The sequence below is a fragment of the Octopus sinensis genome, linkage group LG1 (genome assembly GCF_006345805.1).
Source record: "Octopus sinensis linkage group LG1, ASM634580v1, whole genome shotgun sequence".
NCBI classification, from domain to species: Eukaryota; Metazoa; Mollusca; class Cephalopoda; order Octopoda; family Octopodidae; genus Octopus; species Octopus sinensis.
In genome coordinates this window covers 80,331,064-80,349,958 of record NC_042997.1, presented here as the reverse complement: position 1 = coordinate 80,349,958, position 18,895 = coordinate 80,331,064, and the positions used below count along the sequence as shown (strand labels likewise).

The following is an 18,895-nucleotide window of genomic DNA, read 5'->3' as shown; positions in this document are numbered from 1 at the left end:
TCCATAAAAAGATAGTACGTTTACAAATAGAATGCCTTGCTTGATAAGGGTTGCCCTTAAACTAAACAGGAGTGACCATGTAAATTTTTATAAATAATCATCTATTCAGAATCTACTTAACTTTTTCTTATCTCCGTTATACAACTGATGATAATATTTACAAGATCGCCATATTTTGACTTCAATTCAAAATGTTATCATTGACCATTCTAAAGTTCTGTGTGTACTCATCACCAGAAACAAGGGTAGAATTTTTAGTGGTTCCCTCTATAATGTAATGGGTTTTAGAACCCATCTTAAGTTTTACTCAAAACATATCTATTGAATATAAATGGTGGGCATAATGTCCATAACAGTACAGTGGTGGTGATGTAAAGTAGTTAATAGAAAGAATTCTGGACCCAACTCTTCTGCAAAGAATTAGATTGATAGTTTTTCAATTAAATGCAGTATTGTGACGTATGTAGACATCTATTCTGTCAGCTAAAGGATTCTTTTATTATCTAACAGCTTTACAATCTAGTTTGTCTCGTGCATCAGTATTCTGCTTCAACTGCAGTTTGAAATTTCCAGTGTACCAAAGTATTCCTGTTTTCACATGAAGTATAGACAGTTTACTGCAGAATCTACTTTTGGCACTTGTAAAATTTCATCATCATTTTCAGCATCATCATTCTATGTCCCTTTTATCATACTGGCATGGGTTAGATAGTTTGACAAGAACAAACAAATGAGCAAGAGGGCTCTGCCATGTTCTATGTCTGCTTTGGCATGCAGTTTGCACTGAGTACACTGTATGGAATTTCTACCCACATCTTGTCTACATATAGAACAGGGTTATTTACCCAGAGATTAATGTTCTGTCTGTTTTCCTGCTAATTAGAACTGTAGTTTGTGCTAAGTTAACCTTAAGATCCTTTGATTCCAGGTTTTGCTTCCATACTTGGAATTTAATTCTAATTCTTCTACACTTTCAGTTATAATAACTAGGTCATCAGTGTAGAGGAGTTCTCATGCACAACCAATATCAAATTCATCTGTTATAGCCTGGTGGAGTATTATAAATGGGAGGGGACTGATAAGTGAACCCTGATGAACTCCTACCTGCACACTAAATTCACTACTGTACTCATATTTAACTCTCACTTTGCTAACAGCATTTCTGTACATGGCTTGAACAGCTCTCACTAGCTTTAGCAGCCACCACCAAATAGGGAAATCAAGACACCTTGTCAAAGGCTTTCTCCAGATTAACAAATGATAAGTACAGTGGTTTATCTTTTGCTAAATACTTCTCCTGTAGTTACTGACCTATAAAGAGCACATTAGTAGGGCTCCCTGTCAAAGATTCTTGATGAACCAGGGGCTTTCTCAATCTCATTTTCTTCATTACTTTATCTATAACACTGTTGTCAACACAAATGACTGAATCCCCTGTTGAAATCACATTAGGAAGCTTCTCATTTCCATACATTCTCCACATTTAATAACCTTTCATAAACACTTCCAAGCCTTCTTCTTTTCAGAATCACTAAATGCAAGCATGCCATCACCCTTCTGCATACATTTCTCTCCCACATCTTGATTTTCTTTGGTACACTGCTTCCACTAAACAACAATAACTCCTTGGCTGGTTGGTTTGTTAAGGTTGACTCTGCTCTCTTGCAAGATCTTTATGTTCCAATAGAACAGAGTGTTTTCCCATTACAAACTTTGACTGTACATGAAGGTACCCAAAAGTAACTGGGAATGTTCCCTGTGGCACAAGCCCATTGTAGTTCAAGTTTCTGCTACTAGAAGCCACTTGATGTCTCTCAAGCATCAGTCTGCCAATCAGCATCATCAGGTATAGTCCTACAGCCATGAGGTGCATTTTGTTTAGCTGTGCTTCTCCCGTTTGTCAATTTTTGTGATGGCTTAAACGAAGGAACAGCATGCTTTCAGGAAATCCTGTTTTCTGCTGGGGAAAGCGGTAGCTGAAACAATTGTCATGCTTCAAACAACTTATAAGGATGCTGCCATGAGTAAAAGACACATGTTTACAAGTGGTTTTCATGCTTTACAAATGATCATTTGTCGCTTGAAGACCAACCTCATTCAAGATGACCGTCAACCTCCTGAACAAATGGAAACATCATGAAAATTCATGAACTGATTGTGGAGGACTGTCACTGAATAATTGACAAACTTGTTGATATAACTGTGTCCTGGAGTTCCTCCTATCAAATTTTAAGCAAGGGATTGCAAATGGAAAGTGTTGCAGTAAAATTTGTGCCTTGCTTGCTCACAGAAGATCAAAAGCAGTTACAAGTGAATGCGTGTTGTGAACTGAAAGAACAGTTACAAGTTGATCCAAACGCTTTTTCAAAAGTCATCACTGTTGAAAGCTGGTACTATTTGCAGATGTGGAAGAGGTGAAGAAAAAATGACAAAAGCGTTAAAAGGCATCACTTCGCAAGTGTTCCAGGACCGCTTCAAATGGAGAATACTTTGAAGGTGGTAAAAGTGTAAACATGTAAAACTAAGTGAATAAAATAATATCGCAAAATTCCGGTTTCTTTTGGGTACCTCCTCGCATTTATAGAAAAGCTTAAATGGCAAATATTATTAGAAATGTAGATTAAGAGAAAGAAAGTACAAAAGTCCAGCATTTAGTAGCAGTGGCATAAGGCTAAGAAAGGATATAATGAATTAAATGAGTCCTAGACTTAATTGGTACATAGATTATTGGCTCTGGAAGATTAAATGGCAAAGCTGACCTCAGCTGGATTAACATTTAGTATATAAATGAATATAACAAAATACTATTTCTGCCAGTTCACTGCATGAATAATAATAATTTCAAATTTTTGCTACAAGGGCTACTTGGAGGAGGGAATTAAATGCATAACTGGTACTTATTTAATCAACCCCAAAAGAGTGAAAGGCAAAGTCAATCTGTTTGAATTTGAACTCAGAATGTAGCAGCAGACAAAATACTGCTAAGCATTTTGCCCAGCATGCTAATGATTCTGCCAGCTCGCTGCCTTAATAATAATAGTAATAATAATAATGATGATTTCTTTGATGACTTCACATCACAGCACAAAGCAAAAGATTTGCAAATCAATTCATTCAACTGCAAAATTTGAATGTTGGTGATTTTATCAACTCCATAAGGATAGAAGGTAAAATTAGGCTCAGTGGGAGTTGAATTCAGAACATGGTGCAACATGCTTAAATACTATAAGGCATTGATTTAATCTGCTAATTTCAACTTTTCTACTCTAATATTGATTGTTTCTTACAAAATTTTTGGCCATATAATATTCTATATTAGTGTACTTATCGTGGTATGTGTTTGTTATGCTTCTAACAAGCTTAGCCATGAAAGAAAATTGAAGACTGTTTACAAAGCTCAGTAAATGTATGCATCAAAATAGAACATTTACATAACTTGGGGTTTGCATGGACCCATTCATATTAACAAATACTGAATTTATTTATTACTAAATAATTATAGGCAATGACATCTTTCAAAGATGAGAATTAACATTACAGTGTTTGAGTAAAGGAGCGTTTAGGCAGATTTATTGTACTTGTTGTATAAAGTACTGAATGAAATTTTGAGTCCATACCAACTTATCTTGTTATATCAAGAAAATTCATGCACCCTAAGCAAATTTTAAAGTGACTTTTGATTTTCACCACTTTAGGCCATTAAAGTGCACCTGCTTTGAAGTCAGCATTATAGAAATTATGATCAGGGTCATGGATATATTCAGTGCTGGTTAATGCAAGCTACCTCTGTTGTTTCTTCTCTAGAGCAGTTGTATAAAATGGTTGACAAACTCTTTGTTTCTTTCTAGCCTAAATAGAACACATGCCAAAAAGTGATGTATTAAATGTAACCTGTTGAAAGAAGGATTGCTACATTATTATAGAAGTAAAAATGTGTAAACATCATTGTCATTTTTTACTATTGCATGTAAACAAAAATCCTGCTTAGGAAGCTCAAAGATGATAGACTGGAGAAATCTGTAGCCTTTCTGAACTTGGAAGAACAGTTTAGTTAGTGGTGTTGGCATTAGAATCAACTCAACCACTGTAGGTCTCAGAGAGAATGCCTGACATCAAGATTAGTATTTGGCAGAGTCAGTGCTTTATGGAATGACATGAACAGTCGGTGTGTTGCTAGACTCACATGTTACAAAAATTGATTCAGATTTAAAAGAGAAGTTAGAGGAGTGTCAATATTTTATCACTTGCACATTAGGAAGCTAATCTATCACACAATGTAAATGCAGATTATAACCTGCTGATCTTTAGCATCCTCTACACAAAAACAGTTGATTTCAAGGCCAGAAGACTCATCAATATTACTGGCAATAAAAAGAAGCATTTTACAATGATAGTAGCCATTATTAGTGATAGAAAAATGCTGCCAGCCTAAAGCAATATTTCCAAAAGCAATAGAGGCTTGTGTCCACAAGTATAGGTTTGAAACAAAATTAAGTGAATGGATCAAAATGACATGTAGATATGCTGAAACAACTGTCCCTACTGGTGTAGTGCATTTAGTTGCCATTAACACCTTAATGTGAAATGGCAACTGAAATTCTTAATGAATGATTTTGCCATAATTCTTGATGTGATTGCTAGTATTCTACAATCATTGGACATCAGTATAAGCAAGACAATCACTCAGCATATGCTGACAGAAAGGCACAAGTCCATCGCTCCGAAAGGTCACACTCCTCAATCAGATCTTTTCCATAGTAACATGCATTGAAGCGCATTACTATAGATGTCTAGCAGAGCCTCTCTGAAATTATCGTGGCAATGTCTTTCAAAGAATGTTGCATCATATTTGCACTGGATGGTCATAGAGACAGCATCCTTTTCAAGGAACAAATTGAAGCTCTCTGTGTTTGAGGACATCAAAAATACCCTACTACCTGACAATATAAATGAAGATGTAAAGCCATATATCTTTCACACAGACCACAGTGAAGTAGGCTTCCTCAGTTTCAGTGGTGAATCTCTATTTGAAACATGAGCTATTAAATTTTTGAACAGGAGCTATGTGCTTGCATAGAAAATAAGTAATTTGTTGAATTGTGTTTAATCTCTTAATGTTGTTCCTTCACATCATTGTTGTTGTTACTGCATTGTTAAAACTCATATGGGCACACATTTGTTTAACCATGAATTTCTTTTTAAAAACCCTCTAAATTTTTCAAGAACTATTATTTTTAATAAAAATCTCATCTCATCTAGGTCGTCCCACAGGACACCCCTATTAGTGATTTTGGTTGCACATACTATAGGAGTCACAGGGCGCTGCTCCATGTGGTCCCGCAGCTTCGATCTAACTAGGAAATATTAGGGTCTCATCCATTGTCTTGTATTCAAGATCCTCTGCATGACATCCTGCTAGTTCAAAGCCAGGAATCTGATCTGTTAGGTCCTGCCAATAACTAAATCCACACCCTGCTGCCAACGCTTCGGTTTACTGTCATTAAGGTTTTGTCTGTCTCCTACCCTTCGACCTGTCTGGCCTGGTAAGACCTGCCTGAAGATTTCTCTCCCTCCAACATAGCTCTCTGGGTCAGTGGAGAGCACAGGTACTTCACCGCAACAAGGTACTTGTTGAATTGACCATTGACTACACAGTAGTTCTTCCGCCCTTTGATGGGGCTTATTTTTCATCCCACAGGGTGTCCAACAATCACCCTCCTCACTTGATGGTTTTGCCAGTTTAGTCGCTGACAACCCAACCATGCGACAGGTTGTACCAGGTTACATGTTACCAGTAGTGCTCAAGGGTGACCTGACAATAAATAAATAATAATAAAGTCTTCAGTTTTCATGTTTTGAACTTAGACATTCAGCCAACATTTTTCTTAATTGAAAAAACAATAAAGAAGACAAAGTTTTGTTCTGTCTAGTGTGAGTTTGCTTTTTTTTAAAATTAAGAATCTTAGTAAATTGAAATAATTTTTTTTAATTTTCAGGAAGTGAAAACAAAGAAAAAAATTAAACCACTACAGTCATTATTTCATACACAATTTTGTGAGAAATATATATATATATCAACATCATTGTGCTTTGGCATGGTTTCTGCAGCTAATACCCTTCCTTGCACCAATCACTTTACAATATGTACTGGGTGCATTTTCCATACTACCAGTACTAGTGCGGTTGCTATGTAATTTGCAAGACTACAGTCCCCACCTCCTCTGGTGGGGTGGGGAGCTTCATACTAGGAGATGAGGGGAGTGAGTGAATGAAGCTAGAAAGAGATAAAAATAGTCGTGATGAGGAGTTTTGGTGGATTTGCACAGTACAAGGTTTGTAGAAGTAGGTGCAGAGTAGGAGATGATTGACAGTGCAGAAAAAAAGGGAAGTAGGTAGCAGAATAGTAATAATGATATAATAGACAACAGAAGGACAAGAGGGCGAAGATTTAGTTGGATACATTGCAAGAGTTGGGGGGAGAGAGAGAGATAGGTGTAATACATGAGGAGAGTTGTGAAGGAGAGGTAATTTGGTGGCTCAGTGATGGGGAGGATCAATGTGATGTGGTGGGTAGAAAGAAGAGTGACTGGATAAAGGATGGATAACAAGTGAAATGGCTCCATGTGGTAAGAGATAAGAGGTACCAAAGAAGAGCAGCAGTTAGATGATTGGTAGTCGGAAGTGTCTTGAGGAGAAAGTAAGGGAAAAGGCCCAGTTATGCATATATATATATGCACACACACAGTACTTTCCAACTCAGTTTCATTGAAGTGAGTGGGTTTTCTTCAGAACCATATTTACCAGTTATCCCAGTTTTTTGTCATCATCTCTATGGGGTTCAAGTTCCTGAGATCAGCTTTTGCCATTTCATCTCATGACTTTCTGGGTTTCCCTCTTCCATAAATTTCATCCACATTAAGTAATCAGCACTTCTTTATACAGCTGTCCTCACATTTCCATAGTAGTCTCCATACCAGTACTTTCTTGCACACTACATCTGCTTCCTCTCATGTCCAGTTTTTCTCTCAGTATATTTTCACTGTTGTTCATGTGCATTTACATTTCTCATCCAACAGGACATGCTAGCTTCATTTCTTTACAGTTTTCTCAAATCCTCTGCAATCAAGGCTTGTGTCTCACTGCCATGCAGCATCACAATTGTAACACAAATGTCATACAATCTACCCTCCACTCTGAAATAAAAGACCTTTCTTGCCTACAGTGGTTGTAGCTCTTTGTACTTTCTCCAGCCTGTTCTTAATCTGGCTACTATACTTTCAGAGCTCACATTTCCATTGCTAATTAGATCCTCTAGGTAGATATTAATCACTTCTAGTGAGTCATGTAGGAATTTAAGAGAATTTATTTCTTGTGTGTTCATAGTATGTACTGTTCCACTACATCCCTTGTATTTCTATAGCTTACATTGTGTATAGCATTTGGAGTTTATTCCTACTTCTTTAATGCATAACAACCAATGCCATTTCCCTGAAGATACCAGGTTTTTTCTTATGAAAGATTTCATCTTTGTTAGGTTGCCTTAAGACCTCTTGATTCTGGATTTAGCTTCATGCTTCTTTCTAATACCTAATACAGATTCAGCTATGAAGTCTAAAACATCAGCATTCTAGAGTTCTTATGGACATCCAGTTTCAAACTCATGTTATGGCCTGTAGGACTGTAATGAATTGGGGAGGACAGTCTCAATGGACTCCTGCCTTCACATTGCATTCATCACTGAAACTGTTGTTAACTCTCATTTTACTTGCTACATCTTTGTACATGGCTTGTATACACACACAGAGACATATATATATATATATATATATATTTATTATATAGAAGGAGCTTCTACAGGACTAGAACTGTTTCATTCAAGAGAAATCTTCAGGAAGCTTCCTGAAGATTTCTCTTGAATGAAACAGTTCTAGTCCTGTAGAAGCTCCTTCTATATAATAAATTAATTTTACTCTGCTATGTATTGAGTACCTTATTTACTGTGGTTAACCCCGAATCAACCCGGGACCTACATATATATATATATATATAAACGCACACACACACACACATACGTGCACACATTTTTATACAGACACACACATAAATAAATAAATGTATAGTATCTATTTTTAATACAAATTTCTGTCTAGATAAAAATTAGTTTCATTGCTATCAATGGTAGTTTTATTTTCTGATTATTTTATGTCAACAATACAGAAGCAAAATTTTACTGCATTTAGCCAGACAATGATCAATATGTTCTCTGTTGTGAGCAGCCATGTATGTCGACTATTGCAAACATTGTGTGTGTATATATCTGTACCAACAACAAAAATTCAGATCTTTAATGCTTATTTATGTAATGTATGAACATTTAATATATTATCACTATCATAGAAAAAAATGTAGCATTATTATGGCTCTCATAGTTCAGTTTGTTTAGACAATAGATATAACATACTTCCAGTAATTTGGCCATGCCTTATCTGAGGAAAATGGGTAACATTTACTTCTCATGCATAATGTGATTCCAGTAGGAATTGTTATTCCTTCTAACAGTTGTTTGTCAGAACTAAATAACCAACTGTTTCAGTTTTAATTATTGTCAGAAATGTGATTGTGGTGAGAATTGTAGTTACATTAAGCACAGGCTTCAGGGCATGGACTAAATACAATTCTTGGTATAGATGCAAATTTTAAGAAAATCTTAGCCAAAAAAAAAAAAATTAATTAAACGAGAAACATAAAAAAAATGTGGGGAATTATATTTTAACACTGAAGAAATTCTTCCGTCATATTAAAGATTTAATTACAATATTAAAGCAGGTGTTCTGAATTGTCTCCATAATGACTAAATAAATAAACAAACAATTAGCTGAGAAAAACAAAAAAAAAATCTTAAAATCCTTTAAATCAAGTTTAAACCAGATTAGTTATTTTTTGAAAAAATGTATTCCTTTTAAATAAGAACATCAGTGTATTGGATTTTTTTGTGGTATTTTTGTTATTCAAATATTATTATTATCATCATTATATTTTTGTTGTTTTTTAATATACATATCCCACTGTCTTTAATTACTTGATGTATTAGTTTTATATCATACTGGTCTTAATTGAAAAATAAAGAAAATCTAGTAAATTTTGAAACAATGTTTAAATTTTCTTTTTATTATCAATATTGAACTTGGTTTTAAATTTGTTCATGATCTTAATATATAATCTGTTTCATAATTAGACTAGTTGTATGACATAAAGAAATACCTAATTACTTTTCTCTTTTCTTGTAATATTCCAACATACTCATTTAGAAACATAAGTGTTAAGCAAAAACTTTCTTTTAGTTTTGTTTTCCTTTTTTCTTAATTTTGAGAACTTATCAACGTAACACAAGTTAACAGGTGATTTATCTAATTTCTATTCTGTACTTAAGATTTTAAAATTGAGAAACTTATTGAAGGTAAGAAACGTTACTTTAAACTTTTGAATACAGTTCTCTTTTCTATCAATGAGGATTTTTGGTTGGGCTTTTGTTTTTCGTTTTTTTTTTTGTTTTGTTTTCTAGTTTTTGTCATTAAGTTCTATATACTTGATAAACACATAATTCAGGGTAAGTGCATTTGATAACTAATTATCATTATTATCATTAAGTACTGAGGTTAAGTGGTATTGACTAACACTTCCCCCTCAAAATTGCTGATCTTATACACTCTAATGGTTCGACAAGCTTGCAGAATTGTTAGAGCAGTAAACAAAAATTCTTCTGGATCTTTGTGTTCTGAGTGCAAATAATCTCTAAAGTTAACTTTGCTGTTCATCCCTCGAGGGTTGATAAAATAAAGTACCAGTCAAGTATCGGGGTCAGTGGTATTGACTGGCCTGTTCCCCTTAAAATTGCTGGTACAAGGCAGTGTAGAATGGGTTAGTCAATACTATCAAAACCATTAGTAAGGTGGAGGATTGTCAGCATCATCAGAGCATTAGACACAAGGCCATGTGTTATTTGTTCTGGCTCTTTATGTTTTGAGTTATAAAGTCAAAGTAAAAAAGGGTAAAGACCCCCTTCAGTCATAAATGATAATGGGAATGCACCTAGAAAGTTCCCCTCCAAGATACAAGTCTAGGCAAGGCTATTTATGGAAGACCAGCAGTTGCCCATGCATACCAGCCTCCCCTCTCCATGTCACCAATGTTATCCAAGGGAAAGGCAAGGTTGATACAGCTTGGCACCAGTGACATCGCAACTTGCTTCTACGGTTGAGTGAACTGGAGCAACCTGAAATAAAGTATCTTGCTCAAGAACACAACACACAGCCCCGTCCAGGAATTGAACTCACTACCTCATGATTGTAATCCCAACACTAAGCCATGTGCCTTCACGAAGTCAAAGTGTCAGTTAAGTATTAAGTCAATTTAATTGAGTAACCCCTGTCTTTAAATTTGAGGCCATATGCCTGTTAGCAACATTACTACTGCTACAGAATTACCCATGCATTGAGTTAAATGTTAATGGTATTAAACTTCCTTTCTCTGAATTCAGAGTTCAAATCCTGCTGCTGTTGATGTTCTTTTCACCACTTTTCAATATTTTCTCATCATTTCAGTTGCATATTACAAAAAATAGGTTTGTGGTACATCATCAGCTACTATTTATTATTTATTCTATTTTTTAAAAATATTTTTATAAATCTTTTGTTGTTGGATTTTAAAGAATTTGATGTTTGTAGATAGCAAGAAGGTGAACTAAGTTTTGGATTTCCTTCCATAAATTATTATACAAGTAAAATGTTTTAGGGGCTGTCACCTTACACCCACCACAAGCATTTCATTATTTCTGGTGTTATGATACTTTATAAATCTCAGTTACCTTGATTTCTTCGGAAAATTTGCCAGATTTACCAAGGAACATTATATGCATTACTGGTATCAATGGTAATGTCTAAACCTGTCCTTTAAAATTCCTGGCTTTGTTCTTTAATTTGAAACAAAGACCAGCAAACTGGCAGAATCGTTAGCTCTTTTAACAAAATGCCTTGTGGTATTTCTTATGAATTCAAATCCCATTGCCTTTCATCATTATTGAGAAATAAATTATCCCTCCATGTCTTATAGCTATTGAATCCAAATTTAAGCACCATCTTCACAATTGTCTGTGACTTGTGAAGCTACAATTTTTACCTTTACTCCAAAAACATTCTCTGGAAAATATTTATAGGATGGAAAGTTCCTACACTATATTCTAATACTATATGTCCTGAAAAATATATCTGTACATTTTAGCCATTATTAATAGACAGAATATCTTGTCTTTTTATACAATGGAAAAAGAGGGATGAACTGGACTAGTTTTAATCTTCTGTTGGGATTTCTTCAGTGACTAAGTACTCTCTTTGGAACCTTCACTATTACTAAGGACTTGGGTGAATTAGCTCATTAGATTTACTTATATGACATTACTTCATAGCTACTTTGATTAATACAATGTAGCAGTGAAATAAAATGCTATTAACATATCAGTAATATATAAATTAAAAACTACTCCAGTTGATCCGTCCCTTCTCTGCACAGTTATATTGTATAAAAAGACAAAATGTTACAATCTGTCTACACAGTCTATATATATACACTTTAGTACAGCATAGCATTGAAACAAAACACTGTTAATGCAGCTTTAATTTATTATATTGTAAGAATATGTTGCGAGAGATTATTCAAAAGTAATTTTTGTCAATAATAGAAAACTCATGCATTTACAAGAGTGTTACTATATCTTGAATGACTTCAATTATACATGCATATTATATAAAATTTACAGTTGTGTCATTGTTGCATAGGATTATTGACCAAATGCTCATGTATTAAATGTTTTAGTCATTGTGTTATGTCATGGGACAGAACATAACCCTGCTAGATTAGGTTCAACTGACTGACAACAGCTATTGTTATTTTTCAGCTAAATGGTTCATAAATAGGTTGAGAAAATATTAATACAACAGTATTAATATAAATGGTATAGAACCAAATAGTTGTACATTTTCTGAAAATGATATGAATCTCTCTATATTTTAGAAAGAGATATAAAAATGAATTTTATTGGTGGCACATTATGCATGAGCCCATGACTTGGAGATTTTCTATATCACAATGCTCTCTTTCAGTACTTTGCATAACCAAATTAATTCCACTGAGTTGATGAAATAAGTAACATAAATGTATCAGAATTTAAATTACAAAGTCCTATAAAGTTGTCTAATTAAAATGCTTAATCAGTTTGTTACTATATTTCTGTTGAAATACACTGCCTTTACTTTAATTTGGAAATAATGAATTTAGTAAAATAACTTTGCCAGTATTAAGCTAGTATTTGAAACATAAATTAACATGAAATTTTGCTGAAAGGTTTTTAGATCACTTTAAAACCTGAAGCTTGTATCATACAACCAGAACATGGTGTCAGGTGAGTTGGCATCAAAAGGCAGAGAGAAAGTAAATACTCTATTTACTATCCAATATGCATTGAAAATAATAATTAAGAGTTTACATATATGTTACCTTTAAGTATATTCATTTCCAGTTGGATTAGTATCTTAAAAAGTAGAAATAAGAAAAGTAGATTTAATTGCAAGCTTGACCAGTTTGAATGGGGAATGTTAAAATTTGATCTAGTTTGTTATAAAACATGCTATCCTTCTCTTCATGTTTAGATGATCAAATAACTATTTAACTCAAAATGAATCCACTTTATCAACAGAAATCATTTCACCTTTCAATTAGATTTTATTCACTATGTATAAATAAGTCTTATTCTGTTATAGTTTTTGACTGTGCCTTATTTTTAATTTCGGAGTATAGTTTGTTTTTTTTTTGTTCTTGATGGTTATTGTATACATTATATATTTTTGATATAAATTCTTTATTTAGTAACTGGTGCTAAAGAAAACAAAAACAATATTACACTACAAGAATAATTAATTTAGAGTGTAATTGATGAAAATCTTTCACCAACTGCTTATAAACAAGTCCATTAAGAGGGTCATATGATTGATTTTATCCTAATTTCCAAACAGTTTAAGTGATTGAAATACGTATCTTCCTCAGGACAAGAATCTAACAGCAATTTTAGTTTCCACATATTTAGTGGTGTACTATACTTCAACTTGGTACCTATTTGCATTTAAGAACTGTTAATTCTTTGACTAGCAAACCACCATGATGATGAGTCAGTCAACTCATAATGTAAATTATACATTAAAAGTATAAAGCCTAAACATACAGCTCCATGTTTTATAATTATCATACCAATATTATTAAAATTATATTTTTATATGCTGATGTCATTTGAAGGTCTCTTCAAATTTAGATTTTGTTATTAATCAAATGGTTGCAATTATTTGCTGGTGAATACAATTTCTAATTATTTTTAGAAAGAGAATTTAACTGTAAAAAAAAGAGAAAATAATGGATATATAAAATAAATTAGCAGGAAGGTACTGGTGTTGATATAATTAACTGGATCCCTGTTTCCAAATTTCTGGCCTTGAGCCAATGTTAGCAACAATTTGTGTTATGATGAAATAAAGTGCCAGTCAAGTAATGTGAGTGGTGTGGGGGATGTAATCAGCTCATCTCTTTCCACTGTTTCACCTCCACCCAATTTTCTGGTCTTGAGCCTACATCAGAAAATTAAAGGCAGAAAAGTATTAAATAAATTGCTTAGGGAGGCCTTGCATAGTCTTCATTTTACTAAAAATAGTCACCAAATTTTCCCCAAACCACACTCTTCTATCTTAAAAATGGACTCAAGTTAGTCTGTGGTACTCAATTCCTGAAAATTAGATGGGATGGTCATTGTTTGAATTGCCTTAACCATAGAATTTGCACAGTTAGGGCTGACTTGGATCTAAGTCACAATAACAAGTACATTTACACCTCTTTACTTTAACTCAAATCCTTTCTTTAATTTTCAGTCATCTACTTGTTATACATTGCGGTCAGTTTAATCAATTGTACTGTAGCTTGTATGCTTTCAAAAGAAATCAGTATTATTTGTTATATATTCAATTTTTAGATTTCTTTTGGACACAATGTTCTGTCCTAATTCCATAGATTAGAATCAGTTTTTTTTTAGATGATTACTTAATTCATAATTTTTACAGGGGAACGTTTAATTCCAGTGCTAAACTGTGAGTATTTCTTTTTAATTTTAGCAAAAATATATTTACTGTAGTTGTGAATAGTTTGTTAATACCTTACTAGCTTTGTTTTGCAAATGTTCACTCATATATTGAAGTGGTTCAATATATTTGACCTGTTAAATATGCACCCAATGCTTCTGATGAGGAGATAACAGAAACCATGTTTTGGACTGTATGATGGGGTACTAATTTTATCAAGCAATAAAGGATGGTTCAGGTTTGAGTCAGATGATTCAAATCTGAACCATCTTTTATTAATAGTTAATTAAAATTAGTTTTCAGTGTTTGTTTAAAGTGCTAAGTTTTAAAAGCTAGTTATTAAATGTTATTCAGTTCTAACAACCAGTGGCTTCTATAATACATTGATAACTTTCTTTTCTTTTTTGTTATTCTTACCATTGTATTTTCTAACCATGTTCAGTTAATATGAAATCTTAATGGAAATTACAAAGACATGATACTCTTAATGAATCTTCACCAATTTATTTACATGCAATGCACTCTTCAATTGTTTACTTCCATTCAGTATCGTAACCAGTGGTAATATTAACAATCATAGCTAAAATATTTACTTCTTCCACTGATAGAGTTTAAAAATTCAGTACCCTTCAATTACACACAATTGCAAACAATTTTTGTTTTTCAAGAAAAACTATTTCATGACACACCTGCTTAACATAGACAACTAATAATGTCGATAATCCACCTTCATTATACTTATTTACTTATTACATTACTATCTCCTGCAACATCTGGGTGCTTCATATCTTTAACATTGCCATGATAGCACAAAAGAGATTTAAACAGTTGTTGCCCTTACAAGGTAAAAGACAATGCTAAAAGCCTAAGGAGACTTGCAAAAGTTCAGTCTGTTACCTATTTAATAAATACTCATACTTTTAAGTAATTTCTCTTATAACCTTTCTTAAAATTATCTCTATAGAAGTCTATTTCATATGTCTAGTGCAATTTTTAAACTATCACTCAAAAGAAAATCATTCAGTTAATTAAGAAGCTCCAACATTCCGAAAATTCTGCAGTCCATGGCATATTGTTCTCGTTTCCTCTCTTTAGTTTTGAATGCTACACTAACAATCTTTTCATCAGAACTTACTAATTACAACTCACTGACCTCAATCTATCTGCTGGATACATATCTCTGCTACTCACCACTCTTTCTCATTTCTTTGTATTGTAATTAAATCCTGCTGCAAACATTGCATACAATCCTTCATTCAAACACTTGTCATCATCTGCAAATTGTTTTCCTCTGGTGTATTCTTACCAGCTAATTTGTCTGCTAATATCTAGATTTCACTATTACAAAACTACTTTTACTTCACCCCCCTCCACTTTTTGAAATGAACCCCCCTCTCTCTCTCTCTCTCTCTCTCACACACACACACATCTAGTGCCATCTCCATTTGCATACTAAACTATAAAAGAAGAGCTACTAAATTAAACAACTGATTCTTCACCTTATGATTGTTCTAACTTTCTAAAACAAGTTTTTAGTATGGATACTAAGATCTTGTAATTCACTTCCCATATAATCATTTTAGTGTGTGTTTGTGTATGTGTGTAAAGAAACCAATCATTATGGATAGGGTGAGTCTAGCAGTTGCTGAGGACTATGTCTTGTTCATATGTTCCACTTTTGGCTTAATTTCTTTTGCTGGATGCCCTTCCTAATACCACACCACTTTACAGAATGTACTGATTGCTTTTCTTGCATGACACCAGTTCTAGTGAGGTTGCCGTATGCCTCACTCAACAAATAGTTCTCCATGCTCTATCTTGTCTGTTCATTCAAAGCAATATTATCAGAAGAGAGAGAGAGAGAGAGAGAGCAATGGCAGGAAAGAACTGGGTGATGAAGCGAAATAAGTGAGAGTATGATGAAAGAAACAATGATTGGATGAAAAGTTCATAGTCATTGTGAAGGTGAGAAAAGAGAGTGATGGGGGAATGATGGCTAGCAGTATCAAGCTGATATCAGTAAGAGAGAATAAGAAATGGATAGTTATAGAGATGGCAATGGTAAGAGAGCAAGATAGATGTCAATAAATATCTTAGAAGAAAGGGGAATGATGACTAGCATTACCAAGGTGGGTTTCTCAGAGACACCAATAAACCTCTCATTATATAGATATTGTCAAGTGAGAGTGCTATAGATAATTGGTAGTACAGAATAATTACATTGGACAGATTCAACAATATCCCACATTACACCAGTGGTATGGTACAATTTAATGTTTTGTTTTACATCCTTGAATGAGAAGATCTGAAGCAACATATGTTGCTTATCATCATTTTGATGTTTTATCATGTTCATGAGGTACAGAATCTTGAGTCCAGCCTTCAACACTTTATTCTATGTTTTCCTAGATCACTGTCTTCCATGGGTATAATTCACTGAGCATACATTTGATACAGCTGTTATCCTCCTTACACATCAGGTACACCACCAGTGCAATCTCTTCTCTTACTACATTTGATTTCTCTTATAACCAGTTTTTTTTTCTCAACTCATTTGTATTCATTTCTGGTACACTTACATTATATATCCAGCAGGTCATAGTTCATTTCTGTCTATTCTTCACACATCCTTTGAATTCAAAACTCCAGTCTTGCTACCACAAAGCACCACACCTCAAACTGAAGCAATCTATCTTTCACTCTGAAAGAGAAGCCTTTTGTTGCCAGCAGAGTTAATAACTCTTTGAACTTCACTTTATTCTTACTCTGACTACTATGCTCCAGTACTCATATTTCCACTGTTAATTAGGTCATCTAAATAACAAAAACTATCAACTACTTCTAGAATACCTTCAAAGCATTTAAAGGGAGTTTATTTTGCACGTATTCTTACTATTCCTATGTATGTGCTTCAGATCTACCTTCTGTGTTATCCTGACTATATTCCCATTATACTGCTTGTGCATTTATACATAACACTGCGTACAACAATTGAATTCAATGTACTGCTTTTCTGTATATCAAGTGCAACCATTTCTTTGAGGGTAGAAATGACTTTTCTTCTTGCCTACTTACTAAAACTTTAATTCATATAGATGTGTATAATAAAAGAAAAAGAAAAATTTATTCACTATTTCTGCTTCAACTATCCATAACCATGGACATGTGAAATGATAAACCAATATATTGGATAAATTTACTTTTCTCCAGTTTTGCACTGTAAAATGTCTTTTTTTACCTTTCTGTTATAATAAAACTAAAACAAACTTTCTTTCTTTTTTTTTGCATTTTCTTTTTCTAATCATTTGCATGCAAATTTTAACTTGACTTCTGTTAGATTTCCCCATTGTTATAACACATACAAACCTCATGTACGTGTGTGTGTGTGTGTGTAATATCTTCACCTATACCTTGATTTGACCTGTACCTTATGGGTGGAGTTTGGTAAATGGGAAACATGCTGTTTATTTTGTGTTTTGTGCAATTCAACAAATAGAAATTGCTATAGTATCACACTGAAACAAATACTGGGGTCCTTAGGATCACTTAGAACCCTTGAAATCAGTGCACCAAAATGGCCACATCAAAGTGAAGAATAAAACATATTTGTAAATATCAATTTATAAAGGTCAAAGTACATTCTTTAGCATACTGTGATAAGGAGATAGTGTTGTTAAAGCATGTTATTATTTGTGTCCAGAAATATGAGATTGACCTGTCATGCTTCCCCATTTAACACTGGTTTATCAGAGTTCAATTTCTTGATTCTGTGATCACAGAGGGAAATATAGTTGTAGCCTGAAACTATTTATAGTATACACATACCCCTAATTTGTATAACAACAGGGCAAGTATTGGCAATGAAGTAGTCCATTTAATGATAAATGAAGTAGTCCTTTTATTAATTAAATGTTGACAGCACTTGCACTGCTATTATGTAAATTAGAACAACTTGCCTTTGTCCAAATTTGTTTATACAATGAATAGCAATAAGTTCCTGTTACCTGTTGTTAGAGAAAAGAGTAGCCAATCTGCCATGAACTGCTAAAAATAACTCTGAAACATGCTTGGTCATCTTTTCGTTTCTTCTTTGGACACATTTTAACCAGAGTTTCTTCTCACAGTTCGACTAAAAGTGTATTTGCTAAAAACACCCACATGTTAGTTTACTTTACATCATTGAATATATTTTAATCAGTCAAAATTCAATTTTTCTTAAATCATAATCAGCTGTACATTTGATAAACAAATAATTAAAACAGAACCGAACTAATTGTCATGTAAGTTGGAGACCTGTAGCTTAATCTTTTGAGTTCCTGCATAATAAATAGCAATGCAATAATTTCTGTCAGTTTTCATTTTGACATTATAAAACCTGCTATTATTTGTCACAAGATTTTTTTTTTTTTTGTATCTTTCTTCTTTCCTTTTCCAAGAATGAGAAGTGGCTTATACATAGACTTGAATTCTTGCTCCTTGGACAGTAATGTAGTTGAGTAGAGATTGTTTACTTCAACTGAGGCAGAAAGCTGACAGTCAATGAAATGCTGTCATTATAACTCTCAAAATATTTCCTGTAACATGAAGCATATTATCCTTTTTTCTGTGTGTATGTGTGTGGTAGTGCAAAAGAAGAGAGGTTTAATAAGATAAAAACAAAAAAAAAAAAAATGAAAGTTATGAAAATCAGTTTTGTTCATTTAATCATGGAAGAACCTTCTATA

The 18,895-nt window shown here is 33.5% G+C and overlaps 1 protein-coding gene across 18 annotated transcripts in view; it reads left to right on the top strand.

Annotated features, from left to right (window-relative positions):
* The window catches only part of LOC115209152 (polypeptide N-acetylgalactosaminyltransferase 1), a 612,460-nt gene that overhangs the window by 443,132 nt on the left and 150,433 nt on the right, over window positions 1–18,895 (top strand). For 8 of the 18 annotated variants that reach the window (XM_036502255.1, XM_036502216.1, XM_029777478.2 and 5 more), the window contains one exon: window positions 9,431–9,457. The exons of 6 other annotated variants lie outside the window; for them this stretch is intronic. In XM_036502255.1, coding sequence (XP_036358148.1) covers window positions 9,431–9,457 — 27 coding nt within the window. Of the gene's footprint in view, window positions 1–9,430; window positions 9,458–14,153; window positions 14,181–18,895 lie in introns of all 18 variants that reach the window. 4 more of the 18 variants (XM_029777469.2, XM_029777437.2, XM_029777452.2 and 1 more) reach the window with 1 other exon arrangement.